Source organism: Heterocephalus glaber, unplaced genomic scaffold (genome assembly GCF_053883595.1).
Source record: "Heterocephalus glaber isolate CG9 unplaced genomic scaffold, H.glaber_assembly_v1.0 deba00001538, whole genome shotgun sequence".
In the NCBI taxonomy this organism is placed as follows: Eukaryota; Metazoa; Chordata; class Mammalia; order Rodentia; family Bathyergidae; genus Heterocephalus; species Heterocephalus glaber.
Window position 1 is genome coordinate 864355 of NW_028258333.1, and position 17602 is coordinate 881956.

At 44.7% G+C, this 17602-nt stretch overlaps 1 protein-coding gene and 1 long non-coding RNA gene across 5 annotated transcripts in view; one reads left to right on the forward strand and one right to left on the reverse strand.

Annotated features, from left to right (window-relative positions):
- Dap (death associated protein) overlaps positions 1-4550 on the reverse strand; it is a 55631-nt gene extending 51081 nt beyond the window's left edge. Inside the window, exon 1 of one of the 2 annotated variants that reach the window (XM_004845187.4) lies at positions 4351-4550. In XM_004845187.4, the coding sequence (XP_004845244.1) occupies positions 4351-4405 (55 nt within the window). In that variant the 5' untranslated portion in view covers positions 4406-4550. The remainder of the gene's footprint in view (positions 1-4350) is intronic. The other variant, XM_004845186.4, reaches the window with a different exon arrangement.
- A 44-nt stretch (positions 4551-4594) lies between these two features.
- LOC106009431 (uncharacterized) overlaps positions 4595-17602 on the forward strand; it is a 41753-nt gene continuing 28745 nt past the window's right edge. For 2 of the 3 annotated variants that reach the window (XR_002395133.2, XR_002395135.2), the window contains exons 1-2: positions 4595-4706; positions 6328-6447. This is a non-coding gene — a long non-coding RNA (uncharacterized LOC106009431). Of the gene's footprint in view, positions 4707-6327; positions 6448-10771; positions 10822-17602 lie in introns of all 3 variants that reach the window. The other variant, XR_002395134.2, reaches the window with a different exon arrangement.

Here is a 17602-nt window from a genome sequence, read left to right on the forward strand (position 1 = left end):
CCGTGCCACTGGGCCCCACCCCACAGCATGGCTGTGCAGGAGGGCAACACACGGGGTGGGCAGGGCAGTGCCTGGCACAGGCTGTGTCACCACGCCCAGGTGGGAATGCAGTCTATTTTTTTTTTTTTGGTACTGGGGATTGAACTCAAGGCCTTGCACTTGTGAGGCAGGCGGCGGAACCACTGAGCTAAATTCCCTGCCCAATGCAGTCTGTTTTTGTTGAGAGGCTGAGGAGAGACAGGAATCACTCGGCAAGTGAAGGGCTCTATCCAAGAGGCTGTCATGGGAGGGTGGGAGCACTGCACAGAGAGAGTGAGGAAGAAGAAGAGGCCAGAAGCAGAGAAAATGACTGGGGAGACCGCGTCCCGCCACCCACAACGTCACCGGCGCTGGGGGTCACAGTGCTCCCCGGCCCTGGGAGGTCCTGCCAGGGGCTTGCTGGCGTGGACACTCGGGGAGAAGCAAAGGGTTCTGTGGAAGCCAGGTCCCTGACTTGTCCCTGAGCCTGCACCCCATGTGGCTTCTCCCGAGTAGGCCAGGGGAGAAGCAGCTGCCGAGGCAGCAGTGACCAGCGGGGAGCAGGGCAGACCTGTGACGGTACCTCCAACTCCGGATCAGGGCCAAGGAGGCGCACGAGGGGACCCTGCTTAGCAAGCCTGTGGCTGGATGCTAAAGAAAGCACAAATCAGCCCTCCATTTCTAGCAGCAGAGCAGCTGGGATCATCTGAAAACCTTCCTGCAGGAAGACAATTCAGGGAGAGTTATCACCCACAACCTTTCATTTTTTAAAATTTTTATTTATTTATTTATTTATTTAGGTACTGGGGACCGAACTTGGGTCCTTGTGCTTGCACAGCAGGCAGCGAAACCACTGAGCTAAATCCACAATCTTTTAAACACACCCGCAACTCCTGCTTAATACAACAGAACTGAACTACTTGGGTTACTAAACATGGCAAAATGGTCTATGTCCCATTTCACTTTAAGTACAGTCATGCTCAGTAGTTTCATTTGACTCAGATCTATGGGTGATGTCGTATTCTTGAAGAAAACTGACAGAAAATTAGCAACATGCAATACTATCCTCGTAAGATTTGCCCGAGGGCACTGACAGGTGGGCTCCCCGGGGAAATGCGGGTGTGTGAGAAGGGGACCTCAACGAGGACCTGCCAAGGGATTTTGTCCACATTGCTGCCAAAGCTCACAGAGAGCAGCAGAAGTGAGTCATGGCGTCGCTTGTTCCATCCCTCTCTTCCGCTGTGGAATGTTACTGCCGCTGTCAGATCAAACAGAAAGACTCTAGCTACTTCCAACTTTGCTAATCTAGCTTTGTCATACTTCTCAACAAACAAAGCGTTTCACTCCACTTCTCTGCAATACTTTGTGGTGGAGAGCAGGGGCAGGCCTCGAGCCATGCAGCCTGGTTACGTTCACCAAGACCCCTGCAAACATGGTGCTTCGGAGCAGCGCAGTACATTGTATCTGCACGACACCTTCCTTCCACACCCTTCTGGGGCCTCTTCCACCTGCCTCACCAAGGTCACATCTCAGGAGGCAGCACCCGGTGCCTGGCAAGGGATGGCGACCCCCGCTGGGCCGCTGAGGTTCCTTCAGGTTGGTCCCCTGGTCACCAGTTCAGAGTTGGCAACAGAACTCCAAACAGCTCAGCCAGCTTTCATTTGTCTGTGCTGTGGTGTTGGGGACCAAACCCAGGGCCTCTGCATTGAGCCACACGTCCCATCCTTTTCTGTTTTGAGACAGGGTCTTCCTAAGTTGCCCAGGCTGGGCTCCAACTTGGAACCCTCCTGCCCCAGCCTTCACAGTGCTGGATTACAGGTGTGTGAATGGCAGTGTCCAGTGTCCTTACCTTCTAAGCATCAGGTTCTTAGAAGTGTGTGGACATGTTTCAGGACTCAACAAACTTGGGTGCTATTTCGACAAACTGGCTGAGGCAGCCACCCGTGTGATTCCAGACTGGAGGGGGCTCCGAGATGGGGGACTGGGGGGCAGCACACGGGGCAGCGGTGAGAGGGGAGAAAAGGCCACAACCAAGCTCCATGGAGAGTGATTCCCTGAGCATCTTTCGCCAGGCGCTGAGGGGCACAGATAATACCACCCAGCTGGGAAAGCAGAAGAAAGGCAGGCACAGACAGGGAGGCAAGTGTGAAAAGGAAAAACGGGGCACTGAGAGCTCGGGGGAAGGGGGGACTGGGTCCTGGCAGCAATAAAGAGAAAGCACAAAAGAATAGCAAGAGAATCACTGTAAAAGAATTTTATTAGTTCTGACTGAAGATTCAAGCACAAGTCTGTTAAACAATTCAGTCACTTAATGAAAGTGTTCCCTAAGTTTATAAGGCAGTTATTTTGATTTAGGAACTGGGTTCTTGGCTACCCTTGATGGTTATCCTTTATTACAGGGGTTATATTTTTGTTTAACATTGACTCTACCAAAAAGTCTGTTCTCTGGCAGTGCCAGACTAAACAAGGACAGAGCTTTCTGAGAAAAATTCGTGCATGCAGGGGCCTCTGCAGATGGGGAAAGTGCATCTGAGGGGCCCTGTGGGGAGGGCAACACTGTAGCCTACAAGGGGCCACAGCCCTCCTTAACTCTGGCCAAGACTACCTGGCCTTGGAAAATGGTGAGTGACAGTGACAGTCACCCTCAGCACTCCTGCCAGATTTGGGGTCCACAGGCGAGGGGACTTGCCCGGGACACTGCGTTTACCAGTAGGGTTACCTGCCCTGGGACACGAAGAAGAGGGACAGATGCAAGCAACAGAGCAAGAGTCACAGCTTCCTGGTTGCAAACAGCCCAGACCTGCCTGCAGGGTGATCACGTGGCCCCTCCTCCAGCTTCAGGATGTGGAAATCTGAGTCTCAGAAAAGTGAAGTGGCAGGCCTCAAAACCTGGGGCTGGCGCTCTCTGGGTTGCCTCCTCTCTCCTCGGACATATACAAGCTCTTTAATTTGTAATTCAAAAGCTTAGCTGCTCACAACTCGAAGATGATCAGAATCCTGCAGGAAATTTCTCCTGAGGAGTTAACATGTGGTTTACACCTCCAATCTTAAAAAAAATAACTCCATATGGACGCGTCTCTATGTGCAATGTAATTATTGTTACTTTGACCTGGTAACATTCCAACAGAAACACATCAATGAACTCGTCACCCTTCGGGAGGGGACAAAGACCCACTGCTGCTCTAGGACCCTCTAGGACCAAAAGGTCAGTTACCTTGAGAAGAAATCTTTACAGGGTCATTTTGTTTTTGTTTTCTTTTTGGTGCTGGGGACTGAACCCAGGGTCTCCAGTCCTCTGCCACTGAGTTACACCTTTAGCCTCTCTGGTTTTTTCTTTTTTTCAAACCAATGCAACACAAAAGCTCCCCAAGCCCTTTCTGTTACCGTGGGCCACTTTTCTGCACCTAATGCTTCCTAAGCCAGTGCCCACCCGCCCCGGGCAGTTTGTTGTTGAGAAACTTCACCAGTGAAATACATTTCTACCTGGAAGGTAGCCTAGTTAGAGAACGGTTCCTATTGCCCGCGATGAGGCAGACCATCTGTGCCCTGCAGTGGGCGGGGGAGGCAGAGGTCTGAGATGACAAGAATCTTTACTGTGAGAGGAAGATGGTACATATGTGGCACAAAAAAGAAGCAACGTTCCTTTAAGGGTCCCTTACCAGAAGGCTGAGTTTTTAGCACTAATGTGTGCAATTAAGACCCTAAGAGATCCCCCACCCCCCACCCTGCTGGGACTCGGCTTCTGGGACCTAAGGCCTTTGATCCGCTCACCAGAGTCCTTCCATATGGACCAGCTGGCTTCCCAGAAAGGATAGCAGAAATGGAAATCGACCGGTTTGAACAAAGTCAAAAGAGCACACAGAACTGTGAGCGGAAGGAGGAGACAGGCATGAACGTAAGGGCTGCTTAGATTCCCATTTTCCAGGAAAGACGGCTCTTTCCTGGGCCTAACTTCCTTGGCTCAGAAGTCTAGGATTTGCTTTTTTTTTTTAAGGACTTTTGAGAGAAAGCTGGACATGAAAGAGGTGGTAAAATAAGTCATATTGAGCGACTGATCATAAGAATTACCTCCGCTCCTTTGGGTCTTCTGTACAGAATGCGATCATCACATGAAAAACGTCGCCTTTTAATTTTGTTTAAAGCATCTGCACATCCCTAGTGAACAATAACCGCTAACACTTCCTCTTACGCCGTGCGCTGGCCTAGGCGCCCCCCCCCCCCGCCCGCACGCAGCCCACAGGTGTGAAGCCCGCAGCGGGCTCGGCGCGGTCCCCGACCCGCACCCGGGCCCGCCCCGCCCGGCGCCCCGAGAAAGTGGAAACGAGTCGGTACCGGCGGGCAGGTGTCCAGCTTTGGTCTCTACTTTCCCTTCGGGAGGCGAAGACATGGCGACACGGGGCTTCCGACGGGCCCGGGCCGGGGCGGCTGCGCGGCGGGAGTGCGCGTGTGAGCGCGAGTGTAAGCAAGCGAGGGAGGCGCGCGCCGCGCGGGCACATCAACAGCTCCGCCGGCCGGGGGCGTGACCGCTGGCTCCGACGTGGCGCGGCCCCGCCTACCCACGCCGTGCGCCCTGACGCAATCGCGCCGGTCCCCTGGGCGCGCTCCCTATGGAGCATGCGCAGTCCTCTGTGCCACGTTGGAAACTGCTGTGGCGAGCTGAGCGGGAGAACGAGGGCGGGGTGTTTGAGGTTAGAGACTCGTGGACCAGGCTGGTGGGAGTCAGGGACAGTCGTAGGAAGTTGAAAAGGGCCCAGCCTGAGGATGGCTGCTTCCTCTTGGGAACAGCTTCGCTAGTGCTGCTAGATAAGCGGGGACGGCGGTGGGGTGCTGAACCGCACAGTGCAGGGCCCCCGGGGAACTGAGGGGTCTCGGCCACAAAGGGGCCGCCTGCTAAGTGCCCGGCCTGCAGCGCCTCCTACAGTGCGGACTTGAGACCCCCAGATGGGGCGGTGGGGCCGGGGGAGAGGGATCCGTTAGGAGAAGGTAGAGCGGGGACACCCCCCTCCTTGGGTGAGGAAGGCGGTGCTGTGGAACCTGGGCAGTGCGGTCCCCCTACCATCAAGGAGTGGGTTCCGGCCAGAGCCGACCCTTTGCCCTTGTACTCTGGGTCGCAGCCCTCGCCTTTTTCGGAACCATCCAGCATTCAGACAGGCCCCACACCTTCGGAAAGGGAAACACCATCACCGCTGTCGGCTGGCCATTGACCTTTGGCAACAAGGTGTCGCGAGAGCTCGGATACCTCACCCCTTCCCATCCCAGGCCAACCTATCTGTTTTTCATCCAAGGTCCCCCATCGCTGGCCACAGCCACGCAAAAGTCGAGGTCTCTAATGACCTCCGTGCTGCGGAAACTAGTGGTTCTTTACACGCTCATCCCTTGTGACCTAGCAGTGCTTGAGGTAGCCGACCGTCCTCTTTAGCTTCAGGGTTGTCATCCAGTTCTCGGGCCACCAAGGCTGTTCACTCAGTCGGGTTGGCTGGCTTCTCTTCTGGATTTCTAAATATTTATCCCAAGTCTCAGCATTGGCCCTCTTCCCTAGACTTTGCTAAGACAGTATCTTAGTCGTTTTTCTTGTGCTATGAAAAAAATCTGAAAGTGGGTAATTTATAAAGAATAAGGATTTAGTTGGCTCAGGGTTCCACAGACTGGGAAGTGCAAGGGCATGATACTGGCATCTGACTTGGGCCTTGGTGCTGCGTCATCCCAGGGTGGAAGGCAGGGAGGACCAGAGGATGCGAACAAGGGAGCAGGAGAGGGCTGAACTTGAATTTTGTATCATAGCCACTCTCTGGCTAATTCATTTCTTCAATAGCAACATCATTCATGAAGGTCATTTCCTAATCACCTCTCATAAGAACCCCATTCCCAACACTTTGGCACTGGGGATTTAGTTTTCCACCCATGAACTTTGGAGGATTTGTTCAGATCATAACAGATGGCCACATGCAGGCCCATGAGTTATGAGTTTAATCCATTTGCATACAAACGCCGGGTCTACAAAGCTGTTTCTCTTTCCTTGGTCTCTTGACTGAGTTCCAGATTTCTATATTCACTGCATATTATGGATGTCTTAAAGTGAGCACTACCCAAATCTCTCTGCATCAGGGCACTCAGAAATGGACGTATTACAGGTATTCACTGATCTTGCACCCCACCCACGTATTTCAGTACCACAACAGCTGTTGGCCAAGCAGCAGTAACGATACAGCTTGTGTCCACACAAAAATTTCCAGACCACTTATCAGCAGTTTAGAAGAAAATCTTGGAATCAATAGTAGAGTGCTCCTTTTTTTTTCTTTTCTTTTTCAGGGCTGAATATTGAAACCAGGGCCTCCTGGATGTAAGAAAAGCACTTTATCACCAAGGTATATCCCAGCCCTGGAGCAGCCTTTTAAGAGGCACTTCATCACTAACACTTGCTGGAACAGGGTGAGAAATTCTGAAGATAGTGACTTGGACTCTGAATTCGGAAAAACTTGGAGATACTTAACCACTTAAAGTTTTTTCCTTTTATGTATGTGCTGTATGGCTAAAAACACTGACTTAAGTCTAAACACTTTCTAAGGAATATAAAGGAAACATTTTAGGTTGATAGAAAACATATCACAGTTTAACTGGCAGCATTTTTTCCCTTTGTAGTACATAAAGTTGCATGCCCACACTGTGGCATCCAGAATCAGTAGCAAGCAGCACTGTTAGCAAATGCTGGGATAAACAAATGACTTTCTGAGGAAGGAGCAGAGCCAGTCAGATTCTGGTGGCTGCTGGCACCCCTGAACTGACTTGACCTGTGGGAGGACTTACCTTTGGTGGTGACCTATTTTCCAGGACTACACACGTGGGGACACCTTCGTGAAAGCACATGTTCAGTTTCACACGTTCAACCCGTTTCACCCATCTACCTACAAGTAGTTTCCCATCTAGAATAGAACCCAAGCTACTCTGTACAGTGTGGAGTAATCCACCTACTCGAAAGCATTCCTGTTGAAGGAAATACTGTTGTTTAAGGAAGTAATGAACTTTAAAAAGCATGTACAGTATTTTCTTTTTTGTCAGTGCATTTTTGCATTACATTACGATTACATGCATTGTATGAGTTACATGTACATAATAGATCTTAATTCTTATGTATCCCCTTTCCCACCCTTTGCTTTTGGCTGCATTTTTTCCCCTACTCTCCCTACTTCCTCCACTCCCCCATCACTTATCTTTTATTTTGCTCTGTATATTTTGGGTTTTTCATTTAAGAGAAACCATGCAATGTTTAAGCTTTTGTGTCTGATTTATTTCACTTAGCATTATGGTCTCAGGATGCATCCATTTATCTACAAATGCCTCAAGTTTTTCGTTCTTTGAGGCAGAGCAGTAAGTGCTCCATTCTGTATAAACACTACATTTTCTTTTCTTTTTTTTTTTTTTTGATACCAGAGATCAAACTCGGGACCTTGCGCTTGTGAGGCAGGCGCTGGAACCACTGAGCTAAATCCCCGGCACCACATTTTCTTTATCCATTCATCTGTTGATGGACACATAAGCCAAGATTTAGCTACTGTGAATTTTGCTGCTATAAACATGGACATGCATGAATCACTGGGATATGATGACTTTAAATCATTGGGGAAGATACCTAGGAGAAGAATAGCTGGTTCTAATGGTTTGTAGTTTTGGTTTTTGAGAAATCTCTGTAGTGATTTCCGTAATAGTTGTACTAGTTTACTTTCCCACCAGCAATGAAAGAGGGTTCCTTTTTCCCCTGCAGCCTCTCCAGTATTTGTTATCTGATTTCTTGATTACAGACATTCTTTTTGGAGTAAGGTAGAATCTCAGTGTTGTTTTAATTTGCACTCCTTTAATGGCCAGAGATGTTGAACAGTTTTTCCTGTATTTGTTGGCCATTTCTATTTCTCCTTCTAAAAGTATCTGTTTATTTAAATTGCCCATTTTTGGATTGAGTCTTTTACTTTGGAGAGGGGTCTAATTTTATTGATTTCTCTATAAGTTCTAGATATCAGTCCTCTGTCTGAGGAATAGCTGGCAAAAAAAGTTTTTCCCATTCTGTAGCTTGTCTTTTACTCTTCTCCTTCTTTCCTTTGCTATACAGAAGCTTTAATATTTCATATGATCCCATTTGTTCCTTCTTGGTGTTATTTCTTGTGCAACTGAGGTTCTGTCCAGAAAGTCCACGCCTACACCTATGTCTTCAAGAATTTTACCTATTTGATCTTCCAGCAGATAAGTGTTTCTGCTTTAATATTTAGCTGTTTCATCCATTTTGATTTTAGTTTAGTGCACAGTAAGAAATATGGGTCTAGATTCAATTTTATGCATATTTATAGCCCGTTTTCCTAGCACCATTTGTTAAAGAGACTATATTTCCTCCAGCTTAGGTTTTTGGCCCTTTGTCAGAGTTCGTTCTGCATTCTCTATTCCATTTCCTTGATCCACATGTCTGTTTTTCTGATGTTTTTAATCATTGTAGCTTTGAAGTCTAGAATTGTGATTCCTCTTGCCTTGCTCTGGTTGCCCAGGATTGCTTTTTCTATTTAGGTCTCTTCTGGTTCCATTTGTATTTTAGGATTGTTTTCTCTAGTTCTGTGAAGAATGCTGTTGGCATTTTGATTGGGATTGTTAAATCTGTGTATCAGTTTTAGAAGTATGGCCATTTTGATTATATTTGTTCTGTCTATCCAGAAGTAGAGGATATCATTCCATTCAATCTCCTTTTACAGAGTATTGCAGTTTTCAGTATAGAGGCCTTTCACTTCCTTAGTTAGGTGAATGCTTGTGTATTTCATTTTTCTTGATGTTATTGTGAAAAGTATTATTTCCCTAATTTCTCTCTTGGTGAGTTTATTATTAGTGTATAGAAATACCATTAGTGTGTGTGTACACTATATCTACTACTACAATACTGAACTTGGTAATTAATTCTAGGCATCTTTTGGACTTTTGGTCTTCTGTGTAGATCATGTCATCTGCAAATAATGATAATTCAGCTTTTCCCTTTCCAACACATATTCCTTTTTTCCCCCTGATTGTTCTGGCTAATGCTTCAAGAATTATACAGAACAGTAGTGGTGATAGTGAACCTCCTTGTTTTGTTTCTGATTTTAGAGGAAAAGCTTTCAGCTTTGCCCCATTTAATATGTTGTTAGCTGTTGATTTGTCATAAATAGCTTTTTATCAGATTGAGATAAGGATCTTGTATAGCTATATTCTTCAGGGCTTCTTTTTTTAAAAAATCATGAATGAATATTGGATTTTGTCAGAGGATTTTTCTGCATCAATTGAGATGAGTATGTAATTTTTGTCACTCCTTGTGTTTATGTGTTGCATTACATGTATTGATTTATATAGTTCAACCATCCCTGCATCTCTGGAATGAATCCTTGGTCTGGATGGATATTCTTTTTGACAATTTGTTGCATTCTGTTTGCCAATATGTTTTCTTTTTTTGGTACTGGGGATCGAACTTGGGACCTTGCACTTTTGAGGCAGGTGGTGGCACCACTGAACTAAATCCACAGCCCCTTGCCAGTATGTTTTAAAGGATTTTTTGTGTCAGTGTTCATTAAAGAGACTGACCTGTAGCTCTCTTTTTTGGTAGGGTCTTTTTCTGATATTGGAGTTAAGATAATGTTTGCTGCCAGGAATGACTTTGAGAGTACACCTTCCCTTTTGATTTCATTGAAGTGTTTGAGGAGTATTGGCATCAGTTCTTCCTTAAAGTTCTTGTAGAATTCAGGAGTAAACACATTAGGATCTAGGCTTTTCTTAGTTGGTAGTTTAAAAAAAATTACATCTTCAATCTCATTGCCTGATACTAGATTATTAAAGGTTTTTATGTCTTTTTAGTTCTGCTTTGGTATTCATATGTGTCTAGGAATCTATCCATTCTTCTGCATTCTCTTATTAGAAGACAGATTCTCAAAGGAGTTATTAATAATAATCTCCTGGATTTCAGCAGAATCTGTTGTGATTTCATTATTTTCTTTCTAATTGCCTTGATTTGGCTATTTTCTTCCCTTTTTTAAAAGACTGGCTAGGGGTTTATCTATTTTGTTTATTTCACAGAACTGGCTCTTCAATTCATTGCTTTTTATTTTTAGTCTTGATTTCATTAATTTCTGCTCTGATCTTCAGGTTGGATTGTTCTTATTTTTCTAGGACCTTGGGGTGCATCATTAGGTTATGTGTTTGGGCTTGCTCTATTTTAGTGTGTGGTTATTCACAGCTATAAACTTCCCTCTAGGACTGCTTTGGTTGTGTACCATAAGTTCTGGTATGTTATACTGCCATTATTGTTTGATTTTAGGAACTAATTTCTCTCTTGATTTTTTTCTGTGACTACTGACTATTCAAGAGGGTATTGTTTAATTTTCACGTGTTTGTATAATTTCTGTGGTTTCTTTTGCCATTGATTTCTAGTTTCACTGAACTATAATTTGATAATATGTATGGGATAATTTTGATTCTTTTGCATTTACTTAAGCATGATTTATGAACTAGCATATTTTGGAGAAAGTGTCATGCCCTGATGAGAAGAATGTGTATCTGTTGTTACTGGGTGGAACACTCTAGGCATCAAGTAAGTCCATTTGTTGGAAGGTTGGAAGTCCATTTGTTTCATATATGATATTTCTTTGTTGATATTTTGTCTATTTGATCTATATATTTGTGACAGTGGGGTGTTGAGGTTCCCCATTATAATTGTGTTGGTGTTTTATCTGATTTTTTTTTTTTTTGGTACCAGGATTGAATTCAGGACCTTGCGCTTGTGAGGCAGGTGGTGGCGCCACTGAGGTAAATCCCCAGCCCATATCTGATTTTTCAATGTGCAGTAATGTTTGTTTTATGAAGTTGGTTGCACTTGGTGCATCTGTGTTTTTTATTGTTATTTCTTCATGTTGCATTGTTCCCTTAACCAATATGTAGTGACCTTCTTTGCCTCTTTTGATCAGTTTTGGCTTGAAATACACTTTGTCTGAAAATCAAAGTGTATTCAGATACATTTTGAATTTGATACACTTTGAATTCAGATACACTTAGAAGTTCAGATAGCTACTCCTGATTTTTTTTCTAGGTTCTTGTGCATGGAATATTGTTTTCCATCATTTGCTTTTTAATCTATGTATTTCTTGTTGGATTAAATGTGTTTCTTGTATATTGCATATTATTGCCTTTTGTTTCTTCATCTGTTTTGCCAATCTGTGCCTTTTGATTGGGGAATTGAGATCATTCACACTGGGAGTTATTACTGAATGGTATTGACTTATTCCTGTAATTATATTATCTTCCTGTTGCTGATTCCCTTTTTTCTCCTTCTCCTTAACTGATCACTCTGCCTAGTATATTCATTCTATTAGCGTTTTTGGCATTGTTGGCTTCTTTCTCTCTGGGATATCCTTGAGAATTTTTGTAGTGTTGGTTTGGTGGTCATGAATTTCTTAAGATGCCCTTTGTCATGGAACTACCTTGTTTCTCCATAAATTTGGAAGGAAAGTTTTGCAGGAGTTTAAATCTGGATTGGAAGCTGTTATCTTTTAGGGCTTCCAAGATTTTACTTCGAACTCTCCTGGCCTTTAAGGTTGTGCTGAGAAGTCTGCTGTAATTTTAATTGCCTTTATAAGTGATTCATTGCTTTTCTCTAGCAGTTTTAAGATTCTGTCTCAGTGTTGAACTTTTTGTATTTTGACTATGATGTGACTTAGGGAGGTTCTCTTTTGATTGTGGCTATTTTGATTGTGGCTTTTAATCATTCTATATGCCTCATCAGTATGTTTAATTCTTTCCCAACATTTAGAAAGTTTTCTGCTATTATTTCTGTAAAGTTTTTTTAATATACCATTTGTGCTGTCTTTTGATTTTTTACTCATTCTGATTAATCTTAGTCTTCTTAGCATCCTCCAGCAGCTGTTGAATCCCCTTTTTATCTTCTCCTGTTGTTTTTAATGCATCTCTGAGTAATCGGTCTTTGAAAACATCCCTGTCTACTAATTCTGATATTCTGTCCTCACATTAGTCACTTCTGTTGCCCATACTTTTCAATATAATTTTTAATCTGGATTTCTGTTTGTAACTTTTTATGGACTCCAGTTCTTTGCTAAGCTGGTCTTTCATGTTTTGTATAATTTTGTTTAGCTCAGCTAGCTTTTTATTAGTGTCTTCTGTAAGCTCTCTGATTGTTTTATTTCTCACCATCATTATCTGATTAGTTATATTTTCTGTGAGACTGCTGAGCACCTCGTTGATCTAATTTTTAGTCTCTGGTTATTCTTTTAAATAATTCAGCTGTGTGGCTTTTGCTTTCCTCCCCCTCAGTGCCCCATAGATTGGCTTTGGGGAGTTGGGAGTTTTGGAATGCATTTGGCTGCTTTGCCTTCTCCTATTTCTATTGTTTTTGTTTGTTTGTTTTGTGCTTAGCTATGCAGTCACTTATGGTGGAAAGACTGTTGCTAGTATGGAGATCTCTTTACTTAGTCTGCTTTTCACAGTTTTGGAGGCTCCAGTCCCTGATTGATTGGTCTTGTTGCTTTTAGGTCTGTAGTAAGAAAGCACATCATGTTGAGGGTACACAGTGGAGCACAACTGCCCACTTCATGGTTGTGAAGCAAAGAGAGGCCCAGGATCCCCCTTCAAGCCTCCTGCTAGACTTCATCTCTTAAGGGATCCATGACCTCCCAGTAGCACCAAGCTTGGCACTAAGGCTTTGCCACATGGGCCTTTTGGGGCATTTCACATCCAATCTGTAGCAATTGTGCCTGGGATGTTGTGGCAGTTCAGCTCTGTATCCTCTCATTTGTTGCCCACAGCTATCCTGAGAGCTGAGAACTTCTCTGCCTTTGTGATGGAGAAACTGAGCATATGAGGGGCCCCATGGGACTAGGTGGGAAGGCCGGAGAGAACCTAGCTTTTGCCACTATACTGATTCCACGCTTCAAAGTGGTTCACAGACCGTACTAGAGAATGTAGTGCTATCACTGCCACGGGGTATTTTTCACCAACATTTATGAAGTACATGAATTGTCCATTTGTATATTAAAAGAACTCCATTATCAATGAAGTCAACGAATCCCTTACTTATTCCAGGCTAACTCTTACTTTTTGTCTTCCTATGCTATCTTCTGATAGATGAGAATTTTTATGTTCTTATTCAAGACACAGAATTTCTTCTTCATTATTGATTTTGCTTATAAAGGGAAAGCAGCAGTCATTCGTGAATTTGCTTTATAACACCCAGAATATTTCAGGATATTATGTTATATAGGTTTTAAATAATACGAACTTAGAGATAACAAATTTGACACAGACATACAATACTTGAAGAGGATACACATGTACCAAAAACAAAATGATGGAATATTATGTATCTTACACACACACACACACATATATGCACAAACACACACATGTACATGTGAAGAATTCTTGGGGGTTCCATTGGGCTTCAACTTATCACTCAGTCACAGGGTAATTGAGAAACACTTCGGGGAATTTTTCTAACTCAACAGCTAATAACACAGAGGTCAATTTTAGTCACATAAGAAGTTATACTTTAGTAAAAGAGGTTAGAAGGAAAAAAATCAATCTGAAACTTGGAAAAATATCCCTCTTATCTTTATGGGGAAGTTAGAAAATAGAAACTGCAAAAAAGATGAGATTAGTGCAGCCATGAATACTGATTTCCTACAGAACTTCCAAATGCTTTGAAAAAAATGTTGTAGCAGAGAAACAAGAAGAAGAGTAGAGATAAATTGTTTCCCTGGCTCTCTCCCTCTCTCGCTCTGAGTCATTATTCGACCTTGTGCAAGCTACTTAACACATTCTGGGATTACAATTCCACATGGGAGGCAATAATGCTTATCTTACTTAGAGATTCCAATAGTTACTCAATATTATGTCTTAGCATTTATCTCCTTGTAAAAACTTTCTCACAAGGGTATATGAATTCCTATAAGTATGCAAAATAAACATGACAAAGACGTTGGGAATAAAGAGGCACTCAGCAAGACAGAGTAATCTCAAGGGAGCCTAAAATTTGACATGGAAGAAAAATATAGTTTTGTTACCTATTTAGAAATAATCTATCCAGGAGACAACAGTACTAGGACATTATTTTACCCTTTGCCCTTAAGAAAACCTTTCCAAAGGCTCTTTAGGTGTGAGTGTGTCATACTCAAAAAGCGTGAGAGACACACCACAGGAAGGAAATGGGATTGTCCCCCTTTCCGTCTGACGTGGCCTTGCTCAGACATTTCCCAGGAAACTGCCCGGGAAAAGCGTAAATGACCAAGCATGGGGCTGGGGGTGCCTCTAGACCTGGGATTGAGACTCAGGCTGACCCCACATCAAACACAGGCCCTCCAGAGTCCCTATCCTCTCCAAGTCTCGGCACCCTCACCTTAGCGTGGGACAGCGCACCCTCTAGGAGGTCAGCCGGGGCATAGGCGATGGCACAGTGAAGAGGCTTTGTAAATCTTAGGGAGCAAAACACAAGTCTACCCTAAGCACACTGCTTGCCGGCTCTCTTAGAGAAGTAACAGAGTGAAATAGACTTGCAATACCAGGCAGAAGGTGATGAATATTCTCGAGTGGGGAGAGGCTGTCACTGTTTGGCAGTGGGGAAGGAAGGGTGGTGAGAGGAGGATGGATTTGAGCCTTTCCACCTACAGGCAGCAGGAAGAGGCTGTTCCCTGTGGAGGTGGCTCACAGCAGATCGTGCCTCCCAGGTGTTCACTCCGGGAGGGATGGGCATGGGAAGGTAGTATGGGCCCTGCCCTGAGTGTGGTCGGAAAGAAAACAGCTGGATCCTCACCCTGTATCCCCATCGAGTCTCTTGCCATGTTCTGTCTTGGAGCCACTGGGCAACAAATGGAATCCTCAAAAGAGAAGGAAAGTGGGAAACAAATTTTGGTTAGATCATAGTTTTAACTTCCCAGACCTCTTGAATAGGTCTAGGAAAATCCCAAGGTTCCCAGGAACACATTTTGCTCTTCTGGATTATTCATCAGACACGTATTGATCAAAATGCAGAATCTAAAGGAATCTGGATTAATAAAACAACCTTGGTGCTGTAGGCAGGTGGGGATGTTCGTCCTACCACAGGCTGGGGCTGCAGTGCACACTGGTGTTGTCCCAGCGGCCCAGTTAGCAGGTGGACTCTTGGGGGTCCCCCATTCTGCTCTGGCTTTCAGGCCCTTTCAAGGCCCTGGGCAGCCCCTTCAATGGGAGGGGGGTGTGGGCTTTGGATAGTAAGTCACTGCTTCTCAGTAATCCCAGTGTCTTAGTTACTTCCCTCATTGCTGGAACAAAGTACCCAACACCCACAGTTTAAGTAAGAAGAGGCTTATTTTGGCTTATGTTTCAGTCTGTAGTCAGCTGGCTCCCAAGCAGGCCGGCATGGTGAGGGAGATGCGGAGGAGAGCTGCTCACTGTCTGGCACACAAGAAGCAAAGAGAGAAGGGAGGCGCCAGGGAGGGAGATGAACTCTTTCATTCTCTGATCTGACCCTGCCTTCCATGAGCAAGCCAGCTGTAAACGCCCATGATCCAGTCACCTCCCTAAAGCTCCATCTATAACTGCATGAGGCTTTGGGGGAACAGCTAGATATAAATCATAACACCCACTAATCTGTAGAATTGACCACTCATAAAGCCCCTCCAGGCTTCCAGAGAAAACTAGATAGGGTTGTTTTTAACTCAATCTGTAGCCCATTTGGAAGACCATGGGGCTGTCCTCAGTCCCTTGTGTCAAGGTAGTGCGTGACTGAGAGGGACTCATCACTGAAGAGGTTCCTGTGATTGCCTGGCTGATAGAAAGGGTCCCAAAATATGGTTATTTAATAAGATTTGAATTACTTTATTGGTGAATCTAGCTCTTTACCAGTAATCAGTGTGAACATGAGCTCAATTCTTTGTGTTTGGTATGTTATGGTGTCATCCAAGACTTCATGTGTCAAGATTTAATCCCCTTTGGGAGGTAGTACAGCATTTAGAGGAGGGGTTTTGGGATTGGATTAAGTTCATGAGGGAGGAGCTCCCAGGCTTGAACCCTGATAGCTTCATGGGAAGAGGAAGAAAGACACGCACATGTCCTCTCTGTCTCTTGCCATGTGACACCATGTCCTGCCTTGGGACCCCCAGCAACAAGGTCATCAGACCAGGTCTCTAGACCTTGTACCTCCAGAACTGTGAGCCAAATAAATCTTGATTGTTGTAAAGTAGCTTGCTTCAGGTACTTCATTGTGGTAATGAAAACTAAACTGCCACCGTGCCCTTAACGTTTGGGTTCTGGAGGGTACCTGTGGGTTCTTCCCATCTCAGCTTTATTCTCCTCCTGTTCTGCGGGTTACAGACGACAGGTCCTATTCCCAGTGAATTTAAGCCTATTTGTCCTGGTAAAATTACCTGAGCTTCTTTTAAAACCATGTTTCTTCTCAGCAAGTGGTTTCTCATCATGGATTAATTATTCCATTCAGGCCGAAGGCTGAGAAGGTTGTAAATAATGACTTCTGTTAGATCTTAGTCCTAAGTGTGTTTGCAGAGAGTCTAGTTCTGATTTAATTTTAGAAAAGGTCCAAGCTTGGGAAATACAACTGCTTGAATCCATATAAAAACAAATCTCAAACCTATCCTTTAGGGCTGGAGGGACCCTCTGGGGCACCATTTGGGAGCTTTTCACTGACACAAAGTAATAAAATACCTCTTGTCAATGGGGAAAAAAGAAAACATACAATTTTAGTGGTTCATTAGAGATTTGCAACATGACTATTTTCTTTTCCTGAACCAAGAACCCTGGGACCTTTTGGTAGAGAAAAGGTAACTTAAGCTTTCTACACCAGGAAGTCAGAAAGCTTGGCTGGACTCAGCAAAAATGCCAGAGGAGGACTCGCTGGGCCAACACGGCTTGGATTTGACTAACTTATGTCTCCTCTGTCACTTATGCGTATTGTCATTTTCCCTTTTTTTGAGCCTCTTTTCTAAAGGGAAACTGACTTTGTATTGGAGTATTCACACAGTGCTGGAAGAGCTATCGAACTGAGGAGAGGAGAGAAGACCCCTGTAGTCTCAGGAAGGAGGAAAGCCAGGGAGGCTCTGGGGTTATCAACAAGCGACCTTCTCTGTGTTGACACCAGCAGCAGGTGACTCATCATGATGGCTCATTTTGAGTCAACACAGCTGGGCCTTGGGACCCAGCTCTGCAGCCAAGCATTATTCTAAGTGTTTCTGCAAGGTGTTTCTGTAGATGAGATGAACATTCAAACTGTTGAACTTTGCGCAAAGGACATTATCTCCATAATGCGCTGGGCCGCCTCCAATCACTTGCAGGCTTCAGAGAAGAAATACCAACTGCAGCCTCTATAGTTCCACGAAACCAACTCCTTCCAGTAAATCTTTTCTCCTGTGCCTCTGAGGAACACACACACACACACACACACACACACACACACTCTCCTGCTGGCCCTGTCCCTCTGAGGAACTGTCATTAATGCACTCCGCCACAACGTGCCCTTCTCCTGCATGACCAATCTGATTCAGAGAGCACGTGACAGCCTGAGGCCTCAGCCTACTGGAGCTCAGGTGTT